At 40.8% G+C, this 27,119-nt stretch overlaps 1 protein-coding gene across 1 annotated transcript in view; it reads right to left on the reverse strand.

The window, feature by feature from the left end:
* Positions 1-4,244: 4,244 nt before the first annotated feature.
* Positions 4,245-27,119, reverse strand: part of Ge-1 (Enhancer of mRNA-decapping protein 4 homolog Ge-1) — a 327,116-nt gene continuing 304,241 nt past the window's right edge. Inside the window, 1 exon segment of the mRNA XM_045757261.2 lies at positions 4,245-7,494. Coding sequence (XP_045613217.2) covers positions 7,320-7,494 — 175 coding nt within the window. The 3' untranslated portion in view covers positions 4,245-7,319.

Here is a 27,119-nt window from a genome sequence, read left to right on the forward strand (position 1 = left end):
AAGAATGACAGAGGGCGGAAGGGTCCTACCATCAAAGGTAATCTTCCCAACCCAAAGAGGTTGACGGCGACGACCACGAAGGGAACGAATAAACGAGTCCACTTGGAGGACAGAATGGCCTTGGGCTTCGAGGACATGCCGAATATCTTCGTGGCAGTCCTGCAGATTCTGAACACCGGTCGCAACATGGGGCAGGAGGAGAATAGTGCCAACACTGGCATTCAACCAAGAGTTCTTGGAGACCCGAACAGGAGTCTCGCCAAGGCAGGATAAGGCGACCAAGCGGGAGGCTGCATCCTGAGGAGCAGCAGCAACGACACTCGTACCGAGACAGGTGGGGTTGAAGGTAAGAGAGGCATCTACTGAATCAACAAGGTGCCTATGGAGGGAGAAATCGTCAGGAGGCGCAGAATCAAGAGGGAGAAGATCAAAGTATTTGGCCCATGAAACGGGACCAAACAAGGCTTGAAACGCATCAGTACGGGAAGGAATCGAGCGAGCGCAGCAGTGGTGAGGACGGAGTTGAGAACCCCAGAGAGTGAGGGTAAAAGGCGCAGTAGTCACTAATAGAGACTGAGCCGTGCCAGGGGACGAGGTGGTTACCACTGGGGGCTTGGGGCATCCAACCACAGAGGAGGGAGAGGAACAGAGGGGGAGTAGTCAAGGGGGTTCCGAGGAGGAGCAAGGTCGGGGCCCAATGCAGCGGAGTCTACAGAGTCCGGTCTTCCAACACGGTCCGACTCGGGGGCTTGGTCGCCCAGCCCACGAGCCCGAGAAGGGAGGAAAGGAACAGAATTAGACCTAAGGACGAGAGGAAAAACATTCATTCACGAATGTGCCCCCATACCCACCATGGAGCCACAATTAGAAGCAGAACACCCAACAAGAAGCTATCACCGATCATGCCGGGGTCCCCCTAGGGGTACGTCGTGAGTATATGCCGTACAAACGCCACCTTAAGAACTGTCAGTCCGTCGAGATCAGGTTCAGTGACGAAAGGATAGACAAAAAAAAGGTTCCCCTCGCTCTCGACGTTGGGTACTACAGTCCTACGGGCGTAAGAGTATGCCTCCCCAAGCACGCGGGCGTCAAAATAGAAGAAGTCCAAAAGAATAACAAAACAAGCAAAAGGTTGGCAGGAAATGACAAGCAGATAGGAGAAGAGGGGGGAGAAAAACGAAACATAAGGAAAAGGAAAAGCAATCCGGCACAATTGGAGAGGACAGCAGCAGGAGCATATGGCCACAAAAGGACATTAGGGCTGTCCCATGGAGCATCACACTCCGGCAGCCGACCACCAAGCCCCCTCACGGCGCCAGGGCCGGATGGGGAGGGGGAACGGGCCAGATAGGGAGGGGTGACAACACAAAAATTTACGGTATCAAACATTTCTATAGGGTGTTGCAGATGAGCTAATGGGTAACGCTTGGCCGACTTGGCGTTGTTGCGGGTAGGGCATGCCAGGGTTTTGGACTTTATATGCATATGAAACTGTAGGGAATTCTATTGCAAACACATTGATATGATAATGAATGATGTAGCACGAGAATTGAAGTGAGAGAGAAAAAAAAGAAAAAGAAAAAAAAAAGAAAAAAAAAAAAAAAAAAAAAAAAGAGTACAGTGGTACCTCGGAATACGAGTGTCCCTGTATACGAGTTTTTCGGAATACGAGCAGGATTTCCTCGGAAAATGTGCCTTGGAAGGTGAGGGTTACCTCGGAACGTGAGTTTGTTGATACGCGTTCAGGCCGACCTAGTGCGTGGTGGTACGGCGATCGTCGCCCCTTCGCCCCTCAGTTTACCTGTGTCTCGCGCCAGTGACTATCCCATATCAATTCTTCACCCGGATTTTCAGTGTTTTGTTGGATTTTTGGTCATTTGACTGTAAAAGTTGTTATTATATATTTCACCATGAGTCCGAAAAAGCCAGTGGTAGGGATCAAGGCAAGAAAGCCCATGTGAGGATGACAACAGAGAAACAAGAGATCATTCGGAAGCATGAGAACGGTACACGTGTTGTTGAGCTTTGTAGGCAGTACAACAAAGCCACACCAACAATATGCACTATACTTAAGAAGAAAAATGAGATTATGGGTGCTAAAGTGGCAAAAGGAGTAAGAACAATGACGAAACAAAGACTACAAATACTTGAAGTGGAAAAGTTGTTATTAATTTGGATACACGACAAGGAATTAAGGGGCGATAGTGTTTCGGAGGCCATCATTTGTGAGAAAGCCAGGGTATTGCACGAAGACCTTGTAAAGAAAACCCTTGGAACGAGTGATGCAGATACGAAAGAGTTTAAGGCAAGCAGGGGCTGGTTTGAAAAATTTAGAAAAAGAAGTGGTATCCATAGTGTTGCGAGGCATGGGGAAGCAGCCAGCTCAGACAAACCAGCTGCTGAACGATTTATTGACGAATATAAAGAGTTTGCAGAGGCTGAGGGATACCTACCGCAACAAGTGTTTAATTGTGACAAAACGGGACTGTATTGGAAAAGAATGCCTAAGAGGACATACATTACCAAGGAGGAAAAATCCTTGCACGGACACAAGCCTATGAAAGATAGGTTTACGCTTGTGCTGTGTTCAAATGTGAGTGGCGATTTGAAAATTAAACCCTTGCTAGTGTATCATTCTGAAAATCCAAGGGTTTTCAAACAGTATACAGTGCAGAAAACTCAAATGTGTGTGATGTGGAAGTCTAATAAAAAAGCATGGGTGATTAGGCTAATTTTTTCGGAGTGGGTGAATGAAGTTCACCTGCCATAGAAAAATATCTGCAGGAGAAACATTTGCCACTCAAGGCCCTGCTTCTCCTCGACAATGCTCCTGCTCATCCTCCAGAATTGGAAGATGATTTGTTGCCCAGATACAATAAATTCCTCAGTTAAATTCCTTCCTCCTAACACTACTCCTCTAATTCAGCCTATGGACCAGAAAATCATAGCAAATTTTAAGAAACTTTATGAAAGGGCACTTTTCCGGAAATGTTTTGAAGTGACTGAAACCACAAACCTCACTCCCAAAGAGTTCTGGAAACACCATTTTAACATTCGTAGTGCTTTAAAACTCGTTGACAAAGCCTGGCAAGAAGTGACTCAAAGAACCCTGATCTCTGGCTGGAGAAAATTGTGGCCCGAATGTGTAACAGAACTAGACTTTGAGGGGTTTGAGCCTGTAAATGATGCGCCTATTGTTGACAAAATTGTTACTCTGGGCCGGCAAATGGGCTTGGAATTGGATGGTGATGATGTGAAGGAGTTGGTGGAAGAACACAACGAAGAACTGACCACCGACGAACTCCAAGCCTTTCAACAGGAACAGCAAGACAACGCAGCTGATGATTCTCCAGTGGAGGAGGAGGAGGCAGTAGTGAATGTCCCTTCTGGAGAAATTAAGAAGGTGTGTCAGACGTGGGAAGAGATTCAAACTTTTATTGAAAACTCACCCAGAGAAAGCTGTAGTAGGCTGTTGCCTTAATCTTTTCAATGACAATGTGATGCCTTACTACAGAGACAGCTTGTGAAGAAGGGAAAAGCAAGCTTCCATGGACTGTTGAGAAAATCGAGCAGCGAGCCACAACCAGGACCTAGTGGTACTCAGACAAAACGTGCCAGGGAGTGCACACAAGAAAGGTCCTCACTGCCTGATGTGATAATGGAAGGGGACTCCCCTTCCAAACAGTAACTCCTCTCCTCCTCACCATCTTCCATAGGCCTACAGCATTCATCAACAAGGGTAAGTAATAACTTGAACATAGTTTTGTAGGTTTATTTAGATGAATTAGGTATAAAAATTTAGTTTGATGTGGGGATTTTGGGGTAGTCAGGAATGGATTAATTCATTTCCCATTATTTCTTATGGGGAAATTAGCTTCGGAATACGAGTTTTCGGAATATGAGCTGTCTCCAGGAACGGATTAAACTCTTAAACCGAGGTACCACTGTACACACAATTTATCGCTAGTTCCGCGCTCACAGCAAACGATCCCCAAATTTTTGTGCTTAGTGAGGGTTGCATGCCGGGCTTTTGGACATTATATGTATATACTCTTGTGGGAATTCTATTATAAATAATTTGATACCAAAATGAAACACGTACAGCAAAAATGGAGGTGATAAAACAGACAATAGTACACACATTTCAGTGTCGCCGCACGGTCGCCTGAAACTCCAGTAGCACTTACGGGAAGTCTAGGGGGCTCACGCGTGGAGTGCGAAAGTGTTAAGTAAATAAAAAAAAATGCATTTAACTTTTTTATTACAGGATAAGAAAAAATAGTTAAATAATTAACTTATTCATAAAAAAACAAAAGAATCTCCAAATACAAAACAGCAATGTAAGAATTAAAGAAATAATGGTTTAGATTACCTGGCTTGAAATCAGTTTATAATTCTAACAACCTAGTTTTAATTATTTGTTCACAGTTTCTACAAAACACAGCAGTTTTAGTTAATATATAAATGAACGTGGCCTCTAATAATTATGTTCACTCACAAAATAAGTTTGACTATTGGCATAAATTCCTTGACCATTTAAAAACAGCTTGATTGCAACTTTGATATTATTTCCATATGGTATACAGTACATACAAAAGTATCCTAATAATGTAATATACATACAAGCAATGTTTCAAATATTTATATAGCAAATTTACAGTAAATCAATGGACATCCTGGATAATTAATGCTGATTACCTAAGGCTTATGGCAAATAAATCGATATATTGCATACACTTCCCACTGTACGCTAATGATACACTCAACCATGTGTGTAATGGATATATATATATATACAGTATAACCACACACTTGATCCACTTCTAATAGAAAAAGTCTTCATCACCAAGATGTTACAGAAATAAAACAATAATAATCGCTGATAAGAACTAAATTCAGCCTTCATTATTAAAAACTTATTATAAATACTAAATACAATTTCCAGGATGAGGCATTTTTTACATTGAACCAATCTCATGAAACTTAAATGTTAACAGTGTAAGTGCAAAAAGGAAATTATTCCTTAATGTGGATGTGTGTGAATCGTAAAAACAATTAAGTTTAATAGAAACTTGGAGATTACTGCCATAATTTACAAATTTTATGCAGCTGAAGGAAGGCACCTGCGTGCCTAATGTTGCTCCTTATGTACTCAATACGCCAATACCTGAGGCTTACTAGCTAATCTATGCAAACATTGGGCTCCAGACAAATTTTGTGCTGAAATTGCATTTGACTAGACAAATGATATATTAAGTTACTTATCGATATTTTGTCTACAATATTATTCAAATATAAAGCCTATGTTCGCTCCAACATGATCTCAAGTAAGATTATATCCGATGTCTTAATATACACAAAAAAATTAACTAATACAAAAGTTTCTTGTTGAAATTTACTCATAAATGAGTATGCAAAAATGGTAAAAAGTATAACTTGTGTGTTTTCAAATATATCCAACCTTCAGTCAACCTGAAGATGAGTGAACAAGATACAGGAAAAAAAGATATTTCAATCATTACACTGTTTTAGCCTCCATTATTTCATTTTAGTCAGTATATAATTGTTATTACTTGCAAAGCTTTTACTGATCAAGTTGTTAAAATGACCACTATATCAAACATATATAACCCATGACAGAACATGTCTTATTAATAACAAGAAATGACCTATTTTATATTTTCCTAAACAATAAATTTGGTCATGGCCCCTCATGAGTATGACATAATGAATACCAAACAAATCTTCTACACTGCTTTCTAGACATACTCCTCGTGTTGTATCCCTTCAGTGTAAGCCTTGCACTCAGGTGCTTCTTCCATACATGTTAATTAGCAGAAAGAAGGGTAGAGAGCAAGGCTACATGCTCTAAATTGTCAAGTGTAGTTAGCCTCGGTATTCATCATGCACACAGTAAGTATATTATGTATGAGCCTCAACCTCATAATTTGTTAAAAGCACAAGCCTAAGTTAAATAAAAGAACCATCAACAAAAATAACCGACTATGCAAAATTTGACATAGAATAAAATTTGCATACAATTAAAGTAAACTATTTTTAAAGTAGTACAAATACAGACCAGGAACTGTTTGTGATGTACATCAACCCAAGGAAATTGGATTTACACGAAGATTAATATCAAACTCTTCCTATCATTTATTCGTAAAACCATAATCCTTCGTACCAATCACTCGCGACTGGCAAGATACAGTTATACTTTCTGATTCAAGAAGAGTTGAAATATTTATAAAATGTATGACAAATTGCTAAACTTTAAAGAAATCTAGTTAGAAAGAAATTAGAAAAGTCCTAAAGACGTCTTTTACTCAGTAAAAAGCAATGGCTAGTAATGGTTGGAAACATAGTGGTAAATATGTTATACAGCACCACCAACCCAACCATACTTGCTCCAGTTGGGTTATCATCATTCTCCTCTTAACAAGTCCTGTATTATGCTCAACAACCTCATATACAAACTTTATTAGATAAAATAGTAACATGTCACAAAGCAGCAATACTTTAAGTAGACATTCAGTGCAGGTAGCACTGTTTAATAAACAAAATACTACTAATAAAATCAGCAACTATATAGCTTTTATACATTTAAAGGGGCCTTTTACATTACTGTATACTACATACATACATAAAAGAGGAGGGCTTTTCATTACTCAGGAGTGAAATCTGAGTAAGTCATTTTTTCATGAAATAATAAAGCATTGTTCTTTCATTCTATAAAATGGTCACTACATTTCCAGAAACCATGCAATTGAAGCTCATAAACCAAAAAAATTACCATCTGATACATTTTTAAGGGACGGACTTCCTTTCTTTCACACTGCTTATACGTAATTATATAAAAAGAAGTGTAAAAGCATAAACACTTAACAGAAATAATATTGTAATTAACTACTGACGACAAGGAATAAATCTGCCCTCCCGAAATATTACATGGCCAACTGAATTACTAAATGTTACAACACTAATATTTAATTCACTAGCCACAAATAATAGTAAATACCCCTTTTAGATGATATGCTGAAAAGGCTAAGCAAAACTCTTGAATGACAGGTCTAAAGAATCTAATGAATAAAAATGTTAAGTTGTGACCAATTTACAGGCAAGTAAAAAATATAATTTTGTATTTCACACCACTTATGCAAGAGAATTGTTAATTGTAGTTACCTCATACATATGAAATAAGGATAACCATCTGAAAAATACTTAATAGGAGACTGTAAATGACATGTAAACAATATAAAGCCAAATATTTACACCTGAAAGACAGGCTCCGTGACTTACGGTTCATATAAAAGACAGCTTTATAAAACAACAAGATGGTTGACTGCTAGAAGCAGCATCTTCACCTTTTTATGATTTGGATTTACAGACAAGTATGCGTTCAGGTTACGTTGAAATCCTTGTAAGACTGGTCGCATGTGTTCACGTGTTACAGGATGAGATGTATCCAAGTTCATAACTGCCTCTTCCAAATATCTAAGGGCAAAACAATGAAGGATATTTTAGTGCACGACTAATGTCAGATACTGTACAGTATAACTAAAGGTATTAATTATTCAAATCCCAATTTAAGAACTACACCTCATGGCCATTAATTGTATTACTATTTATATATACAGTATACAGCATTACTTATTTCTCAGCTGACCTATCAATAGCTCCCTGGTGCATTAATTTTGATGCAACCTTCTCCCCCCCCTCCCCCCAACACACACACACATTACCTTCTGGTAACAATCTACCTGAAGGAATACAGAATCATATGAACATGTTTGCAGATGATGATAAGATACTGGGGAAGATAGGAGATGCAGATGGTTGGAATGCCCTTCAAATTGATCTAGATAAATTAAGTGCTTGGAGTGTCAAGTGGCAAATGGAATTCAATGTGAATAAATGCCATGTTATGGAATGTGGAATTAGAGAAAAATAGACCACCCCACAACTTATAAATTATGTGGAAAGGAATGACAGAACTCAAATAAAGAGCAAGACCTAGGGGTTGTTTTGGATAGTAAGCCATCGTCAGAAGAACACAAAGAACATTGTGAGAGGAGCACATAATTTCTAGCTTCAGCCTTGCTTTTAATTACATGGATGGTGAAATACTAAAGAAACTGTTCATGACTTTTGCAAGACCAAAATTGGAATATGCAGCAGTTGTATGGTGCCCATTTCTCAAGAAGCCCATTAATAAAATAGAAAGGTGAAAAGGCATGCTACAAAATGGCTTTCGGAACTAAAAAATAAGAGTTAAGAAGAGAGGATAGAGGCATTAAATATGCCAAGGCTAGAAAATAGAAGAGAGAGAGGTGATATGATCACTACTTGCAAAATAATAATAAGAATCTACCAAATTGACAAATAGGAATTCCTGAAACCAGCAACTTCAAGAACAAGAGGACACAGATTCAAACTAAGGAAACAAAGGCACCAACAAAATATTAGAAAGTTTTCTAGTGTAGTGGGGTAGATGGTTGGAACAAATTAACCCTTACACGGCTCAGGGGTCCTTGGGACATTTACACCCCTGTGCGCAAGAAAAAAAAAATTCAAAACTTTTTTTTCTTGTTCTAAACATGTTAATTTGTCCCCCCTGAGCACGGAAAAAAAAAAAAAAAATTGTAGGCGACATATTTTGGGCGCAATTGACCGAGAAAGTCTGGCAAATAGTGGGCGTTGACAGAGCGGTCGTCAGACCCGGTCAGCGTCACCCGCGCTGACAGATGGGAGTTGCCACAAAGATATTATTACCTAATTGTTTCAATGTCTCCGATTGATTTTTTCTTAGTTTTTTTGCAGTAACATTATTCAATAGTGTGTATTGTAATATATTTATGTAATAAAAGTGGTGAATAATCGCTATACTCAAAAGTATGATGTGCATATTAGTGATTCAATTATTATGTTTACAAAACAATAAACAAATAGTTTTGCTGCTATTACACTCTATACACAGGTTATATATAAGTACAGTATCTGCATGTTTTGGTCACCATAACGAACCACTAAGTTGGTATTGAGAGTCGAAAAGCAATGAAGAGTTACCGCCACACACCAGCCAGCCACTCGCTGCCACTCCCTCAACACACGCACTAAACTTTCTCCCCCAACAATACCATTTGTGGTGTTATTACACTATATACAGACGTTATATATAAGTATATATATATTTTGTTCACCACAACTGTACAGCTAAGCTGATATAGTTAGTTCAGGCACTAAGAGTCGTCGCTCTACACAGATGGCGGCTGGCGGCTCCCTCACTCTTTCAAGGTCACACGCACTAAACTTTCTCCCCCAACAATACCTTTTGCAGTTTTATTGCACTATATACACATATTATATATAAATATCTACATGTTTTATGCACCGTGACTGTACACCTAAGCTTGTAGTGCGTCCAAAGAGCATAGTGGCCACCCTCTAAACAGCTAGACAAATCATGCAGACGACGTCACCTCCGTCACCCATATGGCTCCTCCCAGCATAATCCTTTTGCTGTTATTACACTAATACACACATTATATATAAGTATCTACATTTATGTTCACCATAGAGAACCACTGACCTGGTATGGTGAATGCAAACAATAACAGGTAGCCACACAGTCAGTAAACGATGCTGTCTCCCTCCATCTCTCAGCATCACTCCTCCCACAGCGCTAATTATTACAACAATCCTGCTATTATCACAACCCTGGTTATTTATATCACAGTCATGGGTCATCTGTAATATTGTCATCGCTAAATAATAACAATTATATATTTATTTTGACATTTTTCGGCGATGCTGTGGTCACAAGCTGAACAGCAATGCTGTTCGCTAATGCTGCGTGCGCCGGCCTTGGTTGCTCCAACAGTACTGTGCCTCTCACACCTGAGAATATTGCCCACGATTTTTTTTTTAAATGGCATCTCTTTACAAGAGCCCTGAGGAAGCTACTGTGAACCCCGTGTAGCCACGGGCCATTTGAATCAGGCCTGGCACCCTATGGCGTATATATACGCCATGCGCACCATGGGACATGTTACTCAGGGCGTATATATACGCCATGCGATGTTTAAGGGTAATTAAGTGAGAAGGTGGAGGAGGCCAAAACCGTCAGTAGTTTCAAAGCGTTATATGACAGAATACTGGGAAGAGGGGACACCATGAGAGTAGCTCTAATCCTGTAACTACACTTAGGTCATTACACCCCGTCCCATACACACACACACACACCCACCCGATCCATAGAATTACCCAAATCCTGCTAGCATTATGTAAGTATTAAAGAAATATGGTATATTTACTCACTAAATAAATGCCATGTTGGTGCTGAATGCAGAACATAATAAAAACTATTTTTACCCTGAAATAATCTCATCTCATAAGAAGTAAGAAATTAGAAGTAAATATATAGCAGGTGACGCCATAGGAAGTCGAGGGTCCAAGCGACAATGTTGTGGAGCGACTTATCCAAGATATATGGTCACCTGGAGTGTGTTTGCTGCCATATCAGCCTCCTGTACACAGTGATCCAGTTGTTGCACTTTTTTGTTCAAATTGTCACAAATTTAATTGATGATATTAACAAGTAGAATGCAAATTTATAATAATATCTTTCATAAGTAGGCACAAAACATTTAATATTTATTTAAAAAAAAAAAGTATCAGGAAGATAAATCAAATCAGCGTCGTAAAAGTTTCATGCCAATATTTTCAGAAATGGATTTTAGACAATTTTTTTTAAATTAAACACAACATTATTAGTGATAGTAACAGAATTTATTTCATGTGAATTCCATCTTCATTGGCCTCTGAAAGCATGATGATAATGCCAAAATTATGAGGATAAAGACAGAGTAAAATAGAAAAAGACTTCAAGATGACCTGAACAAACTTAAGGAATGGTCCAGAAAATAGCTACTAAAGTATAACTCAAGTATAAAGATACTCGAGTTGATACTTAGATAATTCCAGTAAGTGTACAGGTAAGTGCTGACGATATTACCTTCATTTATTCAGACCCCAACCCAAACGCATTAACCCTTAACGCTTAAATTGTGCATCGCATCATGTGATGCTTTGACCGACTTGCAGTAAATTGCGCATCGCGTCATATGATGCTTTGGAGTACTACGCAAGATTTAAACGGCCCGCGGATACACGGGGTTCACCACACCTTCATCAGGGCTCCTGTAAACAGACACCATTTTTTAAAAAAATCGTGGGCCAAATTCCCAGGTGTTAGGGGCCTCAGTATTGAGTGAGCTACCAAGCCTGATGCACGCAGCATGACCTCACAGCACTGCTGTTCAGCTTGTGACCACAGCATCGCCTAAAAATGCCAAAATATACTTGTTCATGCTATTATGTAGCGATGATATTATTACAAAAGACCACTGACTGTGATAAACTGACCAGGGTTCTGATAATAGCAGGATTGTGGTGATATTTAGCGTTGTGCTCCATGGAGGGAGGAGTAATGCTGTGGGAGGGAGGGTGGTGGCGTTGCCTTCTGACTGTGTGTGGCCACCTTTTATTGACTGCACTAACCATACCAGCTTAGTGGTTCACTATGGTGAACACAAATGTAGATACTTATATATAACGTGTGTATAGAGGGTATAAACAGCAAGAGGAGTAGGTTGGGAGCCGCCATTTTGGTGAAGGGCGGTGGCGTCATCTGCACGATTTATCACGTTGTTTACTGGTGACCATGATGTTGGGCACCATACCAGTTTACTTTTACAAGTATGGTGAATAAAACAGGTAGATATTTACATATAATGTGTGTATATAGCGTAATAATATTAGAATATTAGTGCGTCTGGTATTATATAAAATAATATTAGGAGAAATATTAGTGCGTCTGGCCTTGAGGGCGGCAGCCAGCTGTGTGAGAGTAGCTACGTCTTTGTGCCTTTACTCACCAAACAAGCTTAGATGTACAGTTATGGTGAACAAAACATTTAAATACTTATAACATCTGTATATAAAAGCAAAAACAGTATGGTGGGAGGAGAATGGTGGCAAGTCAGGTGAGGTGAGGTGAGGGAGGGAGGGAGTGGCAGCCAGTGGCGGCTGCCACTTCTTCCTTTTAACACTTTAGTGCGCGCGGCACTTGCTGAAAATAAAGCGGGTTGTGCGCGCGGCGTTCTGGGTGCTCAAGCGTAAACACAAAAAAGTGTATAATCTTTTCACGCTCCTAACATCAATTCTCGAGCTACGTTTTTCATTTTGGTATCAATGCGTTGGCAATAAAATTTTCTACAAGATCATATGCATAAAATGTCACCCAAGCATTTGGTATCCCACCACGAAATAAATAAACACGAAGATGACTCACCGTGACACCCAAACAGGAAGTAAATGTTCATACTCTTTCGTTTGTTGCCAGCCTCACAGTCATCCTACAGCGCTCATTTTGATATCACTGAACTCGCAATAGAATTCCCCACCCAGACATATGCCTATCAATGTCTAATTATGGTATCGGTAACCCGCATGAGTGTGGGAACTGGGCGAAGCGTTAGCCGTGATTTCAGCAACGACGACACTGGTGTGATGCAGCGCTTTGAATGTTTACACTTATTTCACTGTCCTGACATTATTTCTGGAGCTACGTATTTCATTTTTATAGCAATGTGTTCGCAATAGAAAGTTCTATAAGAACATTGGTAGAGTTGGCCAACACAGCATCAAATAAATTTGCGGCGAATAAAATCTTACGCGTGTTTGTACCCGTGAGCGTCAAAAGTTTTTACTTTGCTCATGTTTTTCAAGTTTATACTTGTTTCACACCGTTTTTTTCTTTTGTATAGTGTTCGGAATAAAATTCCCTACACAGACATATGCATATCAAATACAATTCCTTGGAATTCACAGCTGTAGAGATGACGGAAAACACACAACCGGAACCCGCTCTTGACACTCCAACTCACACCCGCAACACCCACAAAAAAAGTTTCTCTTGTTTCGTGTATACTTACTTTAGTTTTCGTGCTACAGTTCTCATTTAGGTATCAAAATATTCCTAAGAAAATAGACTACAATACTGAAACAATCTAAGACAATTATGTGTACTTACCAAAGCAAAGACGATTGTAGTAAAATAAGTTGAGCATTTTATCTCCACTCCACCTCCTGCAGGTACTGATTCCTGAAGTTGCTCAACAGATGTTCCTAGGTGGAGAGAAGCTGGTGCGGGTGGTTATTTCTTGTCCACCCAATACACCCTTTTCCTGTGATAAGTGGTGTAACAAGGTATGACGCAAAGTGGAACATCGCATGTCTTGCACGCTATACCAGTTTCCTTCCTGATACCCGACTTTGCACACACTTCACACCTGCGACGTTTGGGGATTTTTACCAGCTCATGTTTCAATTTATAATTCAGGCGAGTCTCTGCTATAACAACACGTCGCTGTTGTCTCTGGGTTGGCAATAAACTACTGTCTGAATCGTCGCTCTCACTATTGTTTTCAAACACTAATGTGGAATATGAATTATCTTCATCAGATTCAGCTTCAGCACTAGGTGTAGACGTGAAGAGAGGGCGCCTCACACCCGACGGGCCAGGTGTTGACGGGTCAGCAGCAGGATACACAGGACCAGTGTCATCATTTATGTCTGGAGCATGAACTAGATGTGGAGATGGTGTAGTTGTTGCAGGCCACTCTGCCTTGTCAAATTTCAATAAAGACCAAATAGCAACTTCATGGAACTGGAGCAGAGTTAGTTTCCTTCGATCATCTGTGTTGGCCTTGTACAATGCATAAGCGTTTTGCAATGCCATTTGCCAGAAATAAAATGTTATTTTCTTGGTCCACTTGTGACATTTCCTGGCGAAATGGTAATACTTTACCATTTGATCAAAGTGGTCAACACCCTTCATGAACTTATTGTAGTCAACAATTGCCTGTGGTGTGTTCACCACAACCTGCTGTAGTCTTACTGTTCCATCTGCCCTGCGAACTCGTTTTCTTTTCTGAACTTTCTTTGTGTCTGCATTGTGTAGGTTGGGAATCATAGAGACAACTCGCTTGTCGCCTGCAACTCGCCCCCTCCTCCTCCTCAGTTTGGCTTTCAGTCTCATCCTCTGTTGAGTCATCCCCAAGGGGTCTACGGCCCCCAATTTCAAATTCTTCTTCTACATCCTCACCTTCTGCATCACTTCGTTCATTTTCAGCTTGATCAAAGGCATCCAAGACATTGGGAATCTTGGTGGGAGTGAGCCTCATACCAGCAAACCTCCTATAGATGGCGGCAATCCTGTCTTTTCCACTTGATTCTGAGGCTCCTGTAGCCGAAACACCGCTTGGGCCTGGTGCTGGATCCATTATTGATGAATTTAGTGGGTTATAAACACACACAAACGGGTAATAATCCTTGAAAACGTGCGAGTTTGGCGGCCGAGGGGAGAGAGATCCGATCACGTGACGGATCAATGGGTCACGGCCTGTCACGTGACCCAGTAGGCCGACGTGACTTGCGGCCTACCCGAGAGAACGGGAAATTCATGGCGCGGAAATTGAAACAAACCCCAAGTAAATCGGATTTAAACTGGATTTTTTACAAATATTTTAAACCGCACCGTAAATTTACGTCGTGATCCGACAAGCGGTTAGGGAAAACGCCCGTAATTCCAAGTCGAAAATCCAGAAAAGTGTTAAGTTCCTCTTTATATCCAATTCCATATCTTAAGAGTTTTGAAGATTATTGTTTAATATTTACCTGTAGTTCTTTATTGTTCACTTACATACTAAATCTATTTGGATACTGCCAGTGTTGAGTGCAGTAATTACCAGCGTTCAAGTAGTTCACTGTTGTTCATAACCTGTGCAGTGCATCGAGACTGGTCTCATTAGCACCTCTCAGATTGGTGGGAAGAAATTCCTGCTGCAAGAAGATGTGTTCTCAGAGCTAACTAGGGTAACTAAAGACATGTTTCCTAAGTAAATACTTTAATTACATATATTTCAAAATATATGGTATGTTTCCAAATTTCTGATGATATAAAACATATTGTGGTTTATACAGTACAACCTCGATTCAACGTATCTTCGGCTAGTTCGCACACTTTTCAGGCCGGATTTACTCACCCGGTTTGACGAACAATGGTTCGCCGAAGCGGGGGCTGTTCGGATTTACTTACGATGTTGAGACAGAGTTCACAGACTGGTGGAAAACTTTCCCATTTTATCACAGATTACAATTAATAATTCGCTCATATGACAAGTTCGATCACACACGTGGACCGCACAAGTGGTCCACAAGCTTACGATGTTGGGACAGTTCACAGAATGGTGGAAAACTTTCCCATACCATCACAGGTTATAATTAATAATTCCTTTATAAGACAAGTTGGATCACACAAGTGGACCACACAACAAGTGAACCATATGAACCAAACACCAGCCAGAATGGTCCACACAAGAAGTGACGCATATTAACCAAACACCCGCCAGGGTGGTCCACACAAGTGAACGACTGAGTAACAATGATTTTCGTTCCTGATTTGTGACACACGTACCTTTGTAAATTAATTTAAAGGCTGAAGCGTGAATACCTAGCTAATGTGTTGAAATCTTCTTATATACATTTTATGTGATGAAACAAGATAAGAAGATAAGCGAGGATGGACAGATAAGGGAATACTGTACAGTAAACCTCACTTTACAGTGAGGTTTCACTCACTTTCGTCTGTGTCATCATAGTTCAGTGACCCATGACTTTGGAAGTTTCAGATTAATAAATCATTTCTAAAACTGGTGTTTTAATAACTCTTTATTATCCTAATTAAACTAAACTAAATAACACCAAAAATATACTGTAATATGATAGACATCTGCTATTTGAGAAATTATTCATGTTATTGGCGGCACAACTCCAGCGCGAGTGGACAGGTCTAATCCATGTTCACACAACACCATGTGTGTTTAGTTCAATTTCGTCGCCACAGTTCAGTGACTAACGGCTTCGAAATAATAAAATTAATAAATCTGTTCTAAAATATGTATTTTTTATAGCTCTTATTATCGAAATAATGTTGCTAAACTAAATATATAACCCAAATATATATAATTTCACGTAAATCGTATATTTGAGAGAAATTTATGTTACTGGATCTGGCTTAAACACCAGCCAACTGTAGGGTGTACGTATAGACCTAGTCTGCGTATAGAACACCAGCGTTCGTACAGTATGCACCCAGTGCTCTTAGCTTCGTCTGCGATTGACGTATAGTATTTATCCGCCAGTGGAAGAATAATCGTGGAATTTACCATTTTTTGACTACAGCTGTATTGTTATACAACAAAATGTCCCAGGGGCTTACTAATAGTGCCTTATTAATGCCAAAAATGAAGCAATATTTTACAAGAACTAGTAGCAGAAAATCAGCCAGCACGAGAACAGCCGTACCCAACACGAGCACAGCTGTACCAAGTACTGGTACAACAGCAGCCAGCACCAGCTCAGAAGCAGCTGAAGCCACAGCAGCAGCAAGCACCAGCAAAGCTGATGCAAACATCTAAAAACATCGTGTGCGGCGTGAACAGTTAGAACAAGTTAAATTAAAGTGTGTACATAGTGTTAAAATTAAACTTGCACTAATTTTAGTGTATAATAGTTTTCATAAACTGTATTGTAGTATTCAACATACAGCAGAACTACGTAATCAACACAGTGCTTACGGCATAATACACTACAATACATATTTACTGTACAGCATTCACAACTCCATGAGACTTCAAGATGGACATAACTCCAACAATACGGTAAATAACAAATGTAACAGTATTTTTTAGTAGGGTAATAATATATAGATACAGTATATAATATGATAATGCATTTTTATTGTGTACAAGAAAAAAAAAGACACTGAAGCAAACGCCTTCAGAAGGTCACCTCTTGCAACGCATCCAACGCTCCAACACACTGGGGTTGGTCCCGTATAGTACGTTGAATCGAGGTTGTACTGTAATGAAGTTCTTAATAGCGATCCTGCATCATAATTAACATACGTATATATCTACTTCTGTTTTATGTATTAAAAGGACAACATTTGTATGTTATTTTTCTTTCTGTAAATAATGATGATGGTGGTAAAGTGCGATAAAGGTATTATTGAAACTTTATACGAAGTAGTTAAATCCTAAATATATCTTGATTCTTATACTTGAAATATTGTATATTTTGCTCTCTCCATTGTACTAGCAGGTGGTGTTCATTGCTAGGTGAGCTGGCAGGTGGTGTTCACTGTTAGGTGAACTGCTGTTCCCCCGCTTTATTTGTGAATCTATTAATTAAACAATATATCAGAGAGCGTGTATGGTTCGGTGTTCTATGAGCGAAAAGGACATGATTAATTAAAGTAGCAAATGCACACCAATGAATATAACAAAATATAATATCTATACAACAAAATTATTGTCCTGTGGAGTTTATTTAACTTCCGGACACTTTTTTTTTTAAATAAATATTAAATGCTTAAATGCTATATTTCTATTTCTGAGATATTATTACAAATAAGCATTTTACTTGTTAATATCACCAATTAAATTTGCAACAATTTGAGCAAAAAAGTGCAACAACTGGATCACTGTGTATAGGAGGCTGATATGGCAGGAAACACTCCAGGCGACCATATACCTTGGACAAGTGGCTCCACAACATTGTCGCTTGGACCTTCGACTTCCTATGGTGTTACCTGCTACATATTTACTTCTAATTTCGTCATGAAATTAGATTATTTCAGGGTAAAAAGAGGTTTAACCCTTACAATGCTCAGGGGTCCTGGGGACATTTACACCCCTGTGCGCAAGAAAAAAAAAATTAAATTATTTTTTTTCGTTTTCTAAACATGTTAATTTGTGTTCCCTGAGCACGGGAAAAATAAAAAAAAATCGTAGGTGACATATTTTGGGCGCAATTGACCGAGGAAGTCTGGCAAAAAGTGGGCGTTGACAGAGCGATCGTCAGACCCGGTCAGCGTCACCCGCGCTGACAGATGGGAGTTGCCACAAAGATATTATTACCTAATTGTTTCAATGTCTCCGATTGATTTTTTCTTAGTTTTTTTGCAGTAATATTATTCAATAGTGTGTATTGTAATAGTGTATATTTGTATAATAAAAGTGGTGAATAATCGCTATACTCAAAAGTATGATGTGCATATTAGTGATTCAATTATTATGTTTATAAAACAATAAACAAATAGTTTTGCTGCTATTACACTCTATACACAGGTTATATATAAGTATCTGCATGTTTTGGTCACCATAAAGAACCACTAAGTTGGTATTGAGTCGAAAAGCAACGAAGAGTTACCGCCACACACCAGCCAGCCACTCGCTGCCACTCCCTCAACACACGCACTAAACTTTCTTCCCCAACAATACCATTTGTGGTGTTATTACACTATATACAGACGTTATATATAAGTATGGATATATTTTGTTCACCACAACTGTACAGCTAAGCTGATATAGTTAGTTCAGGCACTAAGAGTCGTCGCTATACACAGATGGCGGCTGGCGGCTCCCTTACTCTTTCAAGGTCACACGCACTAAACTTTCTCCCCCAACAATACCTTTTGCAGTGTTATTACCCTATATACACATATTATATATAAATATCTACATGTTTTATGCACCGTCCCTTCAACTTCTAGTGTGTGGTCTGGTCAACATACTTCAGCCACGTTATTGTGACTCATCGCCTGCATAGGATAGGAAACATTGCTTTAACCCTTAAAGTGCGCATCACGTCATATGACAGTGCTGGACGTTGTTCCAGTAAACTGCGCATCACGTCATATGATGTGTTGGAGTACTACGCAAGATTTAAACAGCCCGCGGATACACGGGATTCACCACACCTTCATCAGGGCTCTTGTAAACAGACGCCATTTAAAAAAAAAATCGTGGGCCAAACTCCCGGGTGTTATTGGCCTCAGTATTGAGTGAGCAACCAAGCCTGATGCACGCAGCATGAGCTAACAGCACTGCTGTTCAGCTTGTGACCACAGCATCGCCTAAAAATGCCAAATTATACTTGTTCATGCTATTATGTGGCGATGATATTATTACAGAAGACCCCTGACTGTGATAAAACTGACCAGGGTTCTGATAATAGCAGGATTCTGGTGATATTTAGCGCTGTGAGCCATGGAAGGAGGTGTAATGCTGTGGGAGGGAGGGTGGTGGCGATGTCTTTTGACTGTGTGTGGCCACCTTTTATTGACTGCACTCACCATACCAGCTTAGTGGTTCGCTATGGTGAACACAAATGTAGATACTTATATATAACGTGCGTATAGAGGGTATAAACAGCAAGAGAAGGTTTGGAGCCGCCATTTTGGTGAGGGCGGTGGCGTCGTCTGCACGACGCCACCGTGCAGACGACGGTGTTGTTTACTGGTTACCACGATGGTCTTTGGGCACCATACCAGTTTATTTGTACAAGTATGATGAATAAAACAGGTAGATATTTATATATAATGTGTGTATATAGTGTAATAATACCACACAGTATTGTTGGAGGAGAAATATTAGTGCGTCTGGCCTTGAGGGCGGCCGCCGATCAGCTGACTGTGTGAGTAGCCACATCTCTGTGCCTTTACTCACCATACAAGCTTAGATGTACAGTTATGGTGAACAAAACATGTAGATACTTATATATAACGTCTGTATATAAGATATATAGCGTAATAACACCACACAGTATTGTTGGAGGAGAAATATTAGTGCGTCTGACCTTGAGGGCGGCCGCCGATCAGCTGACTGTGAGTAGCCACATCTCTGTGCCTTTACTCACCATACAAGCTTAGATGTACAGTTATGGTGAACAAAACATGTAGATACTTATATATAACGTCTGTATATAGTGAATTATAGCAAAAACATTATTGTGGGAGGAGAATGAGGGTGAGTCAGATGACTGGAGGGAGGGCGGGAGTGGCTGGCTGGTACACGGCGGTCACTCATTACTTTTTTGACTCATAATAGCTACTTAGTGGTTCGTTATAGTGAACAAAACATGCAAACACTTATAAATAACCTGTGCTTATAGTGTAATAACCGACAAAGTATTTGTTCACTGATTGATGAACATAATTGAATCAACAATATGCACACCATATTTTTGAGTACACCAACGATTCACTCATTTTATTATATAAATATATCAAACTACACACTATTGAATAATATTACAGCAAAAAAAGTATGAAAAATCAATCGGAGACATTGAAATAATTTGGTAATTATCTCTTTGTGGCAACTCTGGCCTGACAGCTTGCGAGCAACAGACCGCCTGGGACGCACGCTGAGTCAGCGCCTATAATTTGCCACACTTCCCCGCCCTATAGCGGGCAATATATGCCACTTACGATTTTTTTATTATTTTTCCCGTGATCAGTGAACACAAATTAACAGGTTAGAAAGAAGAAATTTTTTTTTTTTTTTCAAAATGACATGCGCCTGTGGGGATGACAAGATATTAAACCCCGAGCATGTTAACCCTTAACATGCTCGGGGTCTAATATCCTGCTATCCACACAGGCGCATGTCATTTTGAAAAAAAAAAAAAATTTTTTTTTTTTGCTAATCTGTTAAGTTCTGTTCACTGATCATGGGAAAAATAAAAAAAAAAATTCTATTGTACTTACTTTTGTTGCAATAGAGCCGAGAAGCTCGGTGATGACGTCACAATCTGCATGTTCGCTCATGCAGTACACGCCCGGGAGATGTTGCGCGCGGTCCTCAAACAGCCAGAGTTGCCACAAATATATTTTCGCGCTATTTATTTACAATGTCTAAGCGCATTTTATCTAATTTTTTTTCACTAATTGTGTTTCAAATACTGTTTGAACATATTTTGTATCAATAATTGTTGCATATTTGAGTATACACAGGCGCACACAAATGTTTTCAATTACGGCAATATAATATGTCATTACAGTCTATTATATTGTATGTTCTGCTTATATTTGTATATATTTACACACACGCACACGCTATCTGCTTATATGTTTACATATTTACACACTCGCACATGCTATACACACTTTGAAGCACACTTAGAAGATTTCTAGACTGTGGTAGTCATTGAAGCAGTCGACAGCACATAATGGGATACCACACGTTTCACACCATGTTTGCACAAGCTTCCGTTTCTTGTCTCTACGTGTCGTTGTTTTACACACATAGCAATCACGTTGGGCTATTGCACGCTTCACACCAGGTGGCAAATACTTAAGTTTGTGTGCTAGGAAGCCTTCCGTGTGAGCGAGGCGTGGAGTACCAGCATGCTGCAACAGTGGGTTTATGATGGGCCGCTGAATACCTGGGACATCTTTTGCAAACTTTCCTAATAACTGTATTGCAGCATCAAATACAAAGTCACGGAAAGTGGGCTTACGTCCAGTTCTCACAAGGTACATGTTGAAACAGTTCAGCATGCTCATGTCCACAAGATGGAAGAACACTTTTTTCGTCCACCTACATGTCTTCCGCACACACTCTGCAGTGCCAATCATCATGTCTGATTTATCAATCAACCGCATGTTGATATTATAGTCTAAAACACAGTCTGGCTTATATAGTGGTGCGTTTGTTTTATGGCTCACTTTCCCACTGTTCACCATTGTTCCATCATGAATTGTTGTCAACAAGTTCACCTCTCTTTTGTCTTTCCACCGAACTGACAGAATGTTATCACTTTTCCTTCTCTGACACTCACCAACTGCAATGTCGTTGTCAAACACAGGCATTTCCCTTCGTTGTGGCTTTACTGTACCAACCAATCCAGTTCTATTTTCTAGCAAGAACCGAGCTAGCAAGGGACTTGTATAGTAATTATCTGTGTATAAAATGTGTCCCTTGTTCATCCACGGAGCCATGATGGTCTTCACTACACTCCCCGAGAATCCATGTTCGTCGTTACCGGGAATGTCTACATCACTAGCCGAGTACAGAATCACGTGTAACACGTATCCTGTCTCACAATCACAAAGAACAAAAAATTTCAGGCCAAATCGGTTTCGTTTTGAGGGAATGTACTGTTTGAATGGAACACGTCCCTTGAAAAGTATGAGAGATTCATCAACCACCAGCTTCTGTGCTGGTACGTAAAAATCTCTGAATTTTCCAATAACATCGTTCATGTAGTGCCTCACTCGCCACAGTCTATCATCAGGTGTTCGGTCCTGAACACTTCCAAAATGTAGACACCTGAGGAGTATCTGAAACCTGTCTCGTGACATATATTTCCCGAATAAAGGTGTTGGTATTGTCTTGTCCTTGCTCCAATAGTCATTTATTGCATGTTTGTGACAGTGCTTCATCAACAAACAGAGTGCCAAAAACACATACATTTCCGCCACTGTGGTATTTTTCCAACGCTGCAGTCGTGAAAATTCTGTGATTTCCCTCTCAATCAGGTAAGCAGCATGCAGGTTCGTTTGGTGTACAATGTATTCCATGAGTGGTTCATCATAGAATGCTGTAAAATATTCCATCTCAGCCATGTCCTCACCTTGATTAGGGAAAAGGTTTGTAATCCCTACATCTTTATCGTCAAAGTGAGGAATATTAGGAATAAAATCGTCACCATCACTCCACTCAAGTACACCAGGCGTCCTGCGAGATGCAGAGGAAAGACGGCGAGGAAGCGATGCATACCGGCGACCAGGAGCTGAATACCGTCTGCGAGAAGCACGGCGGCTACGTGCACGTGAGGTGGGTGCACGTGAGGTGGGTGCACGTGAAAACGAGGGTCTTGGTCCCTCATGTGGTGCCATGCGGTGGCGCTTGGCCGGGCGAGATGCTGCTGACGCGACAATTTCTCGCCCAGTTACACCACTGGTACCAGCCACAGGCTCAATAAAACTTTGATCTGAGTCACTAAACCCAGAAAAGGAGTCACCTCCCTCTGACTCGTCACCCTCAAACAGAAAATATCCACAGGAACTGTGAGGTCGTGGTAGAATTGGGGTAGAAAATGGGCGAGGAGGCATGGGAGAGCGTATAGGCCTCGCCATGGCATGGCGGTCATTCTCACTTTCACTGCTGCTGCTACTATCACCCGACAACTGTGTATAATCCTCATCGTTGTCTGAATCGTCAAACACACTTTCTTCACCTTCAGAGAATAATTCGTGGGCTATTTGCTCTGGGGTGAGGGACCGAGTGGTGCGTGCCCGTGAGGCGTTTGACCGTGCGCTCGCCATGGTGACTCTCGCTAAACTGAGGCCTCCCATGCCATCGAATCGTGAGCTGGATTTTTTTCAAAATGGCCGCTGTTTACTAGAGCCCCTGGGCAGCGTATGGGACCCCCAGCTACACCGCGGGCCATTCAAATCGTGCGCGGTACCCATACACTTCATATGAAGTGAAGCGCAGTTGACTGGTAAAACGATTTACACTTCATATGAAGTGATGCGCACTTTAAGGGTTAAGGGTTAAACAACCAGTGGTTAGAAAGGCGGGATGCAAGAGCCAATGCTCGATCCTGCAGGCATAAATAGCCGAGTACACACAAATTTATCTTGAAAGCAATTGACTGGGAGGCCTACGAATAAAAAACGGAGGACATTTGGACAGACAGATTTGTAAACCTCATTCTGGAGACATTCACGTATTAACACATCAAGCAGGTGACGAGAACGAGGGAAGGGAATATTCCATCAATACTGGATCAAATATTCACCAGGAAAGCAGATGATATTTGACGTTCAGTACCTTCCTCCCTTAGGAAAAGAGTGATCATGTCCCACTGGAAATTAAATATGCTTTGAGATATAATCTAGAAGAGAATAGGAACATTGAAACAGTTGAAAATCTTGATTTCAAGAGAGGACACTATGGGAAACTTAGCAAATTCTTTAATGAATTAATTGGAGAGACTTGTTGCTAGGCAAGGAAGTCCAAGCAGCAGTAAAATGGGCTAAATGGAGGAATTGGTACAATGCCCAGGGGAGGGGGGGGGGGGGAGGGGGGAATACCACACAGGCAAAGTTCAGGCTCTCTCAACACTGCTTCAGCAACCAATGAGGCACCCAGTGCCAATCTTACATCAGACAGCAATGATGTTAAAGGCTGATTAGAGCCAGAGGAGACAGGGAAAGAGAGACTGACCAGCAATCCCTAACAGGCCAAACCTGGCCTGAACTTGACACAGAACCAACTGGGACTTCCATTTGGTTACAGTACCGGGAATTTTAACCTGGCAAACTGCATAAGAACCAGATCCCTGGCCAGCTGACACAGGGACTGAGCGGGGAACAAATCCACCAGTCATCGAGGCAGGCCATCCTCCAAGAGACAGCAAGGTCATCACTACCCCCACGCTAAACTAGTAAAAACTCGAGGAGCCTGATTCAAGCTGAAGGACAGAACCTTGGAAGTACAGTATTAAGCATCACTCTTCACAATGAAACCCAACCAATCCCTGAACCCAAGTTAAATTGGCATGTGCCTTTCCTTACCCCCCCCCCCACATGATGTCCATGAACACCAATCAAGAATCGGCTTGCAAACCTGAGCCAAAGTGATCATGTGGAAGGTTTGATAGGAAATGAAGCTCTTCAATCACAACAGGTCAAGAATGCACAGAATATCCACCGAGTTATGTCTGGGAACTGTACACAACTAAGACACTCATAAAATGAAAAAAAGAAAAAAGAAACGAGCAAACGAGCATGACGTCACACGTCCCCGTGCTGCTGTCTACCCAGCTCCCCCCCTCCCCTGGAGGGGGAGGGGGAAGGGGGAGGGGGGCCCAGACCCCCCCACTGGCCATCCACCTTTCAGTTCTGAGGCTGAGGCTCAAGATGACTGGTCAAGATAACTAACTGCAACCGCCAACCCAAAGCAACACTAGGCCCAGGAACATTCACAAGGTTACAATAAAATTTACAATAAAAGTTACAATAAAAATTCCAGAGAACAACATAGAGCACATAGAGGTGTCTAGAGACGAAGTGGAAAAAAAGCTCAAGGAGCTAAATAAGAACAAAGCAGTTGGTCCAGATGGGGTTTCACCATGGGTTCTGAGAGAATGTGCACCTGAACTCAGCATTCCACTTCAACTGATTTTTCAGGCATCCCTGTTTACAGGAGTTGTAACTGATGTGTGGAAAAAGCTAACATAGTTCCAATCTACAAAAGTGGAAGCAGGGAAGACCCCCTTAATTATAGACCGGTATCATTGACAAGTGTAATAGTCAAAATATTGGAAAAAATAATTAAAACTAAATGGGTAGAACACCTGGAGAGAAATGACATAATATCAGACAGACAGTATGGTTTTCGATCTGGAAGATCCTGTGTATCGAATTTACTCAGTTTCTATGATCGAGCAACAGAGATATTACAGGAAAGAGATGGTTGGGTTGACTGCATCTATCTGGACCTAAAAAAGGCTTTCGACAGAGTTCCACATAAGAGGTTGTTCTGGAAACTGGAAAATATTGGAGGGGTGACAGGCAAGCTTCTAACATGGATGAAAAATTTTCTGACTGATAGAAAAATGAGGGCAGTGATCAGAGGCAATGTATCGGACTGGAGAAATGTCACAAGTGGAGTACCACAGGGTTCAGTTCTTGTACCAGTGATGTTTATTGTCTACATAAATGATCTACCAGTTGGTATACAGAATTACATGAACATGTTTGCTGATGATGCTAAGATAATAGGAAGGATAAGAAACTTAGATGATTGTCATGCCCTTCAAGATGACCTGGACAAAATAAGTATATGGAGCACCACTTGGCAAATGGAATTTAATGTTAATAAATGCCATGTTATGGAATGTGGAATAGGAGAACATAGACCTCACACAACCTATATATTATGTGAGAAATCTTTAAAGAATTATGATAAAGAAAGAGATCTAGGGGTGGTTCTAGATAGAAAACTATCACCTGAGGACCACATAAAGAATATTGTGCGAGGAGCCTATGCCACGCTTTCTAACTTCAGAATTGCTTTTAAATACATGGATGGAGATATACTAAAGAAATTGTTCTCGACTTTTGTTAGGCCAAAGCTAGAATATGCAGCGGTTGTATGGTGCCCATATCTTAAGAAGCACATCAACAAACTGGAAAAGGTGCAAAGACATGCTATTAAGTGGCTCCCAGAACTGAAGGGCAAGAGCTACGAGGAGAGGTTAGAGGCATTACATATGCCAAAACTAGAAGACAGAAGAAAAAGAGGTGATATGATCACTACATACAAAATAGTAACAGGAATTGATAAAATCGATAGGGAAGATTTCCTGAGACCTGGAACTTTAAGAACAAGAGGTCATAGCTTTAAACTAGCTAAACACAGATGCCGAAGAAATATAAGAAAATTCACTTTCGCAAACAGAGTGGTAGACGGTTGGAACAAGTTAGGTGAGAAGGTGGTGGAGGCCAAGACCGTCAGTAGTTTCAAAGCGTTGTATGACAAAGAGTGCTGGGAAGACAGGACACCACGAGTGTAGCTCTCATCCTGTAACTACACTTAGGTAATTACAGCCAAGACCCTGTTCGACCGCCAAAAACCCTGCGGCCGAATGTCAGCCCAGGACATGTTGCCAAAGACAGCAGCAAGAGCAGTGAACTTACGAACGTCATGGGCACGGGGAATAGACCACAGGCTGGCTAGTCTTAATAACCTTGCGAACGACCTGGGAGACCCACACCTGCGAACAGGAAAGGAGGGAAACTGGATCAACCCAAAGCGCATCCCCAGACACAGAAGCCGTGGCGTGCAAATAACAGCGGAGGGCCGCAACCAGAAACAAAGGATGATGCACCGCCGGCCTGACCAATCAAGCTTCAACAACCCAAGGACCTCTCCAGAAAGCAGCAGTCTCATTCTTCGCCAGAAAAGAAGGAGATGGTTGCAGACGAACAAACCAATCACCACGACCAAAAGAGCAGAAACCCCTGCGCCGGAGGAGAGCATGAAGCTCCCTGACCTGACCCCAAGAGGCCAATGCCAACAGGAAAAAGAGCCTTCGAGAAACAATCCTGAACCGAAGGGGCCACAACAAACCGAGGAGAAGAGAGAAAGGAGAGCACTCTGTCCAATGACCAGGACAGCTCAGGTGGCGCATGA

The sequence above is a fragment of the Procambarus clarkii genome, chromosome 67 (assembly GCF_040958095.1).
Source record: "Procambarus clarkii isolate CNS0578487 chromosome 67, FALCON_Pclarkii_2.0, whole genome shotgun sequence".
Taxonomy (NCBI): Eukaryota; Metazoa; Arthropoda; class Malacostraca; order Decapoda; family Cambaridae; genus Procambarus; species Procambarus clarkii.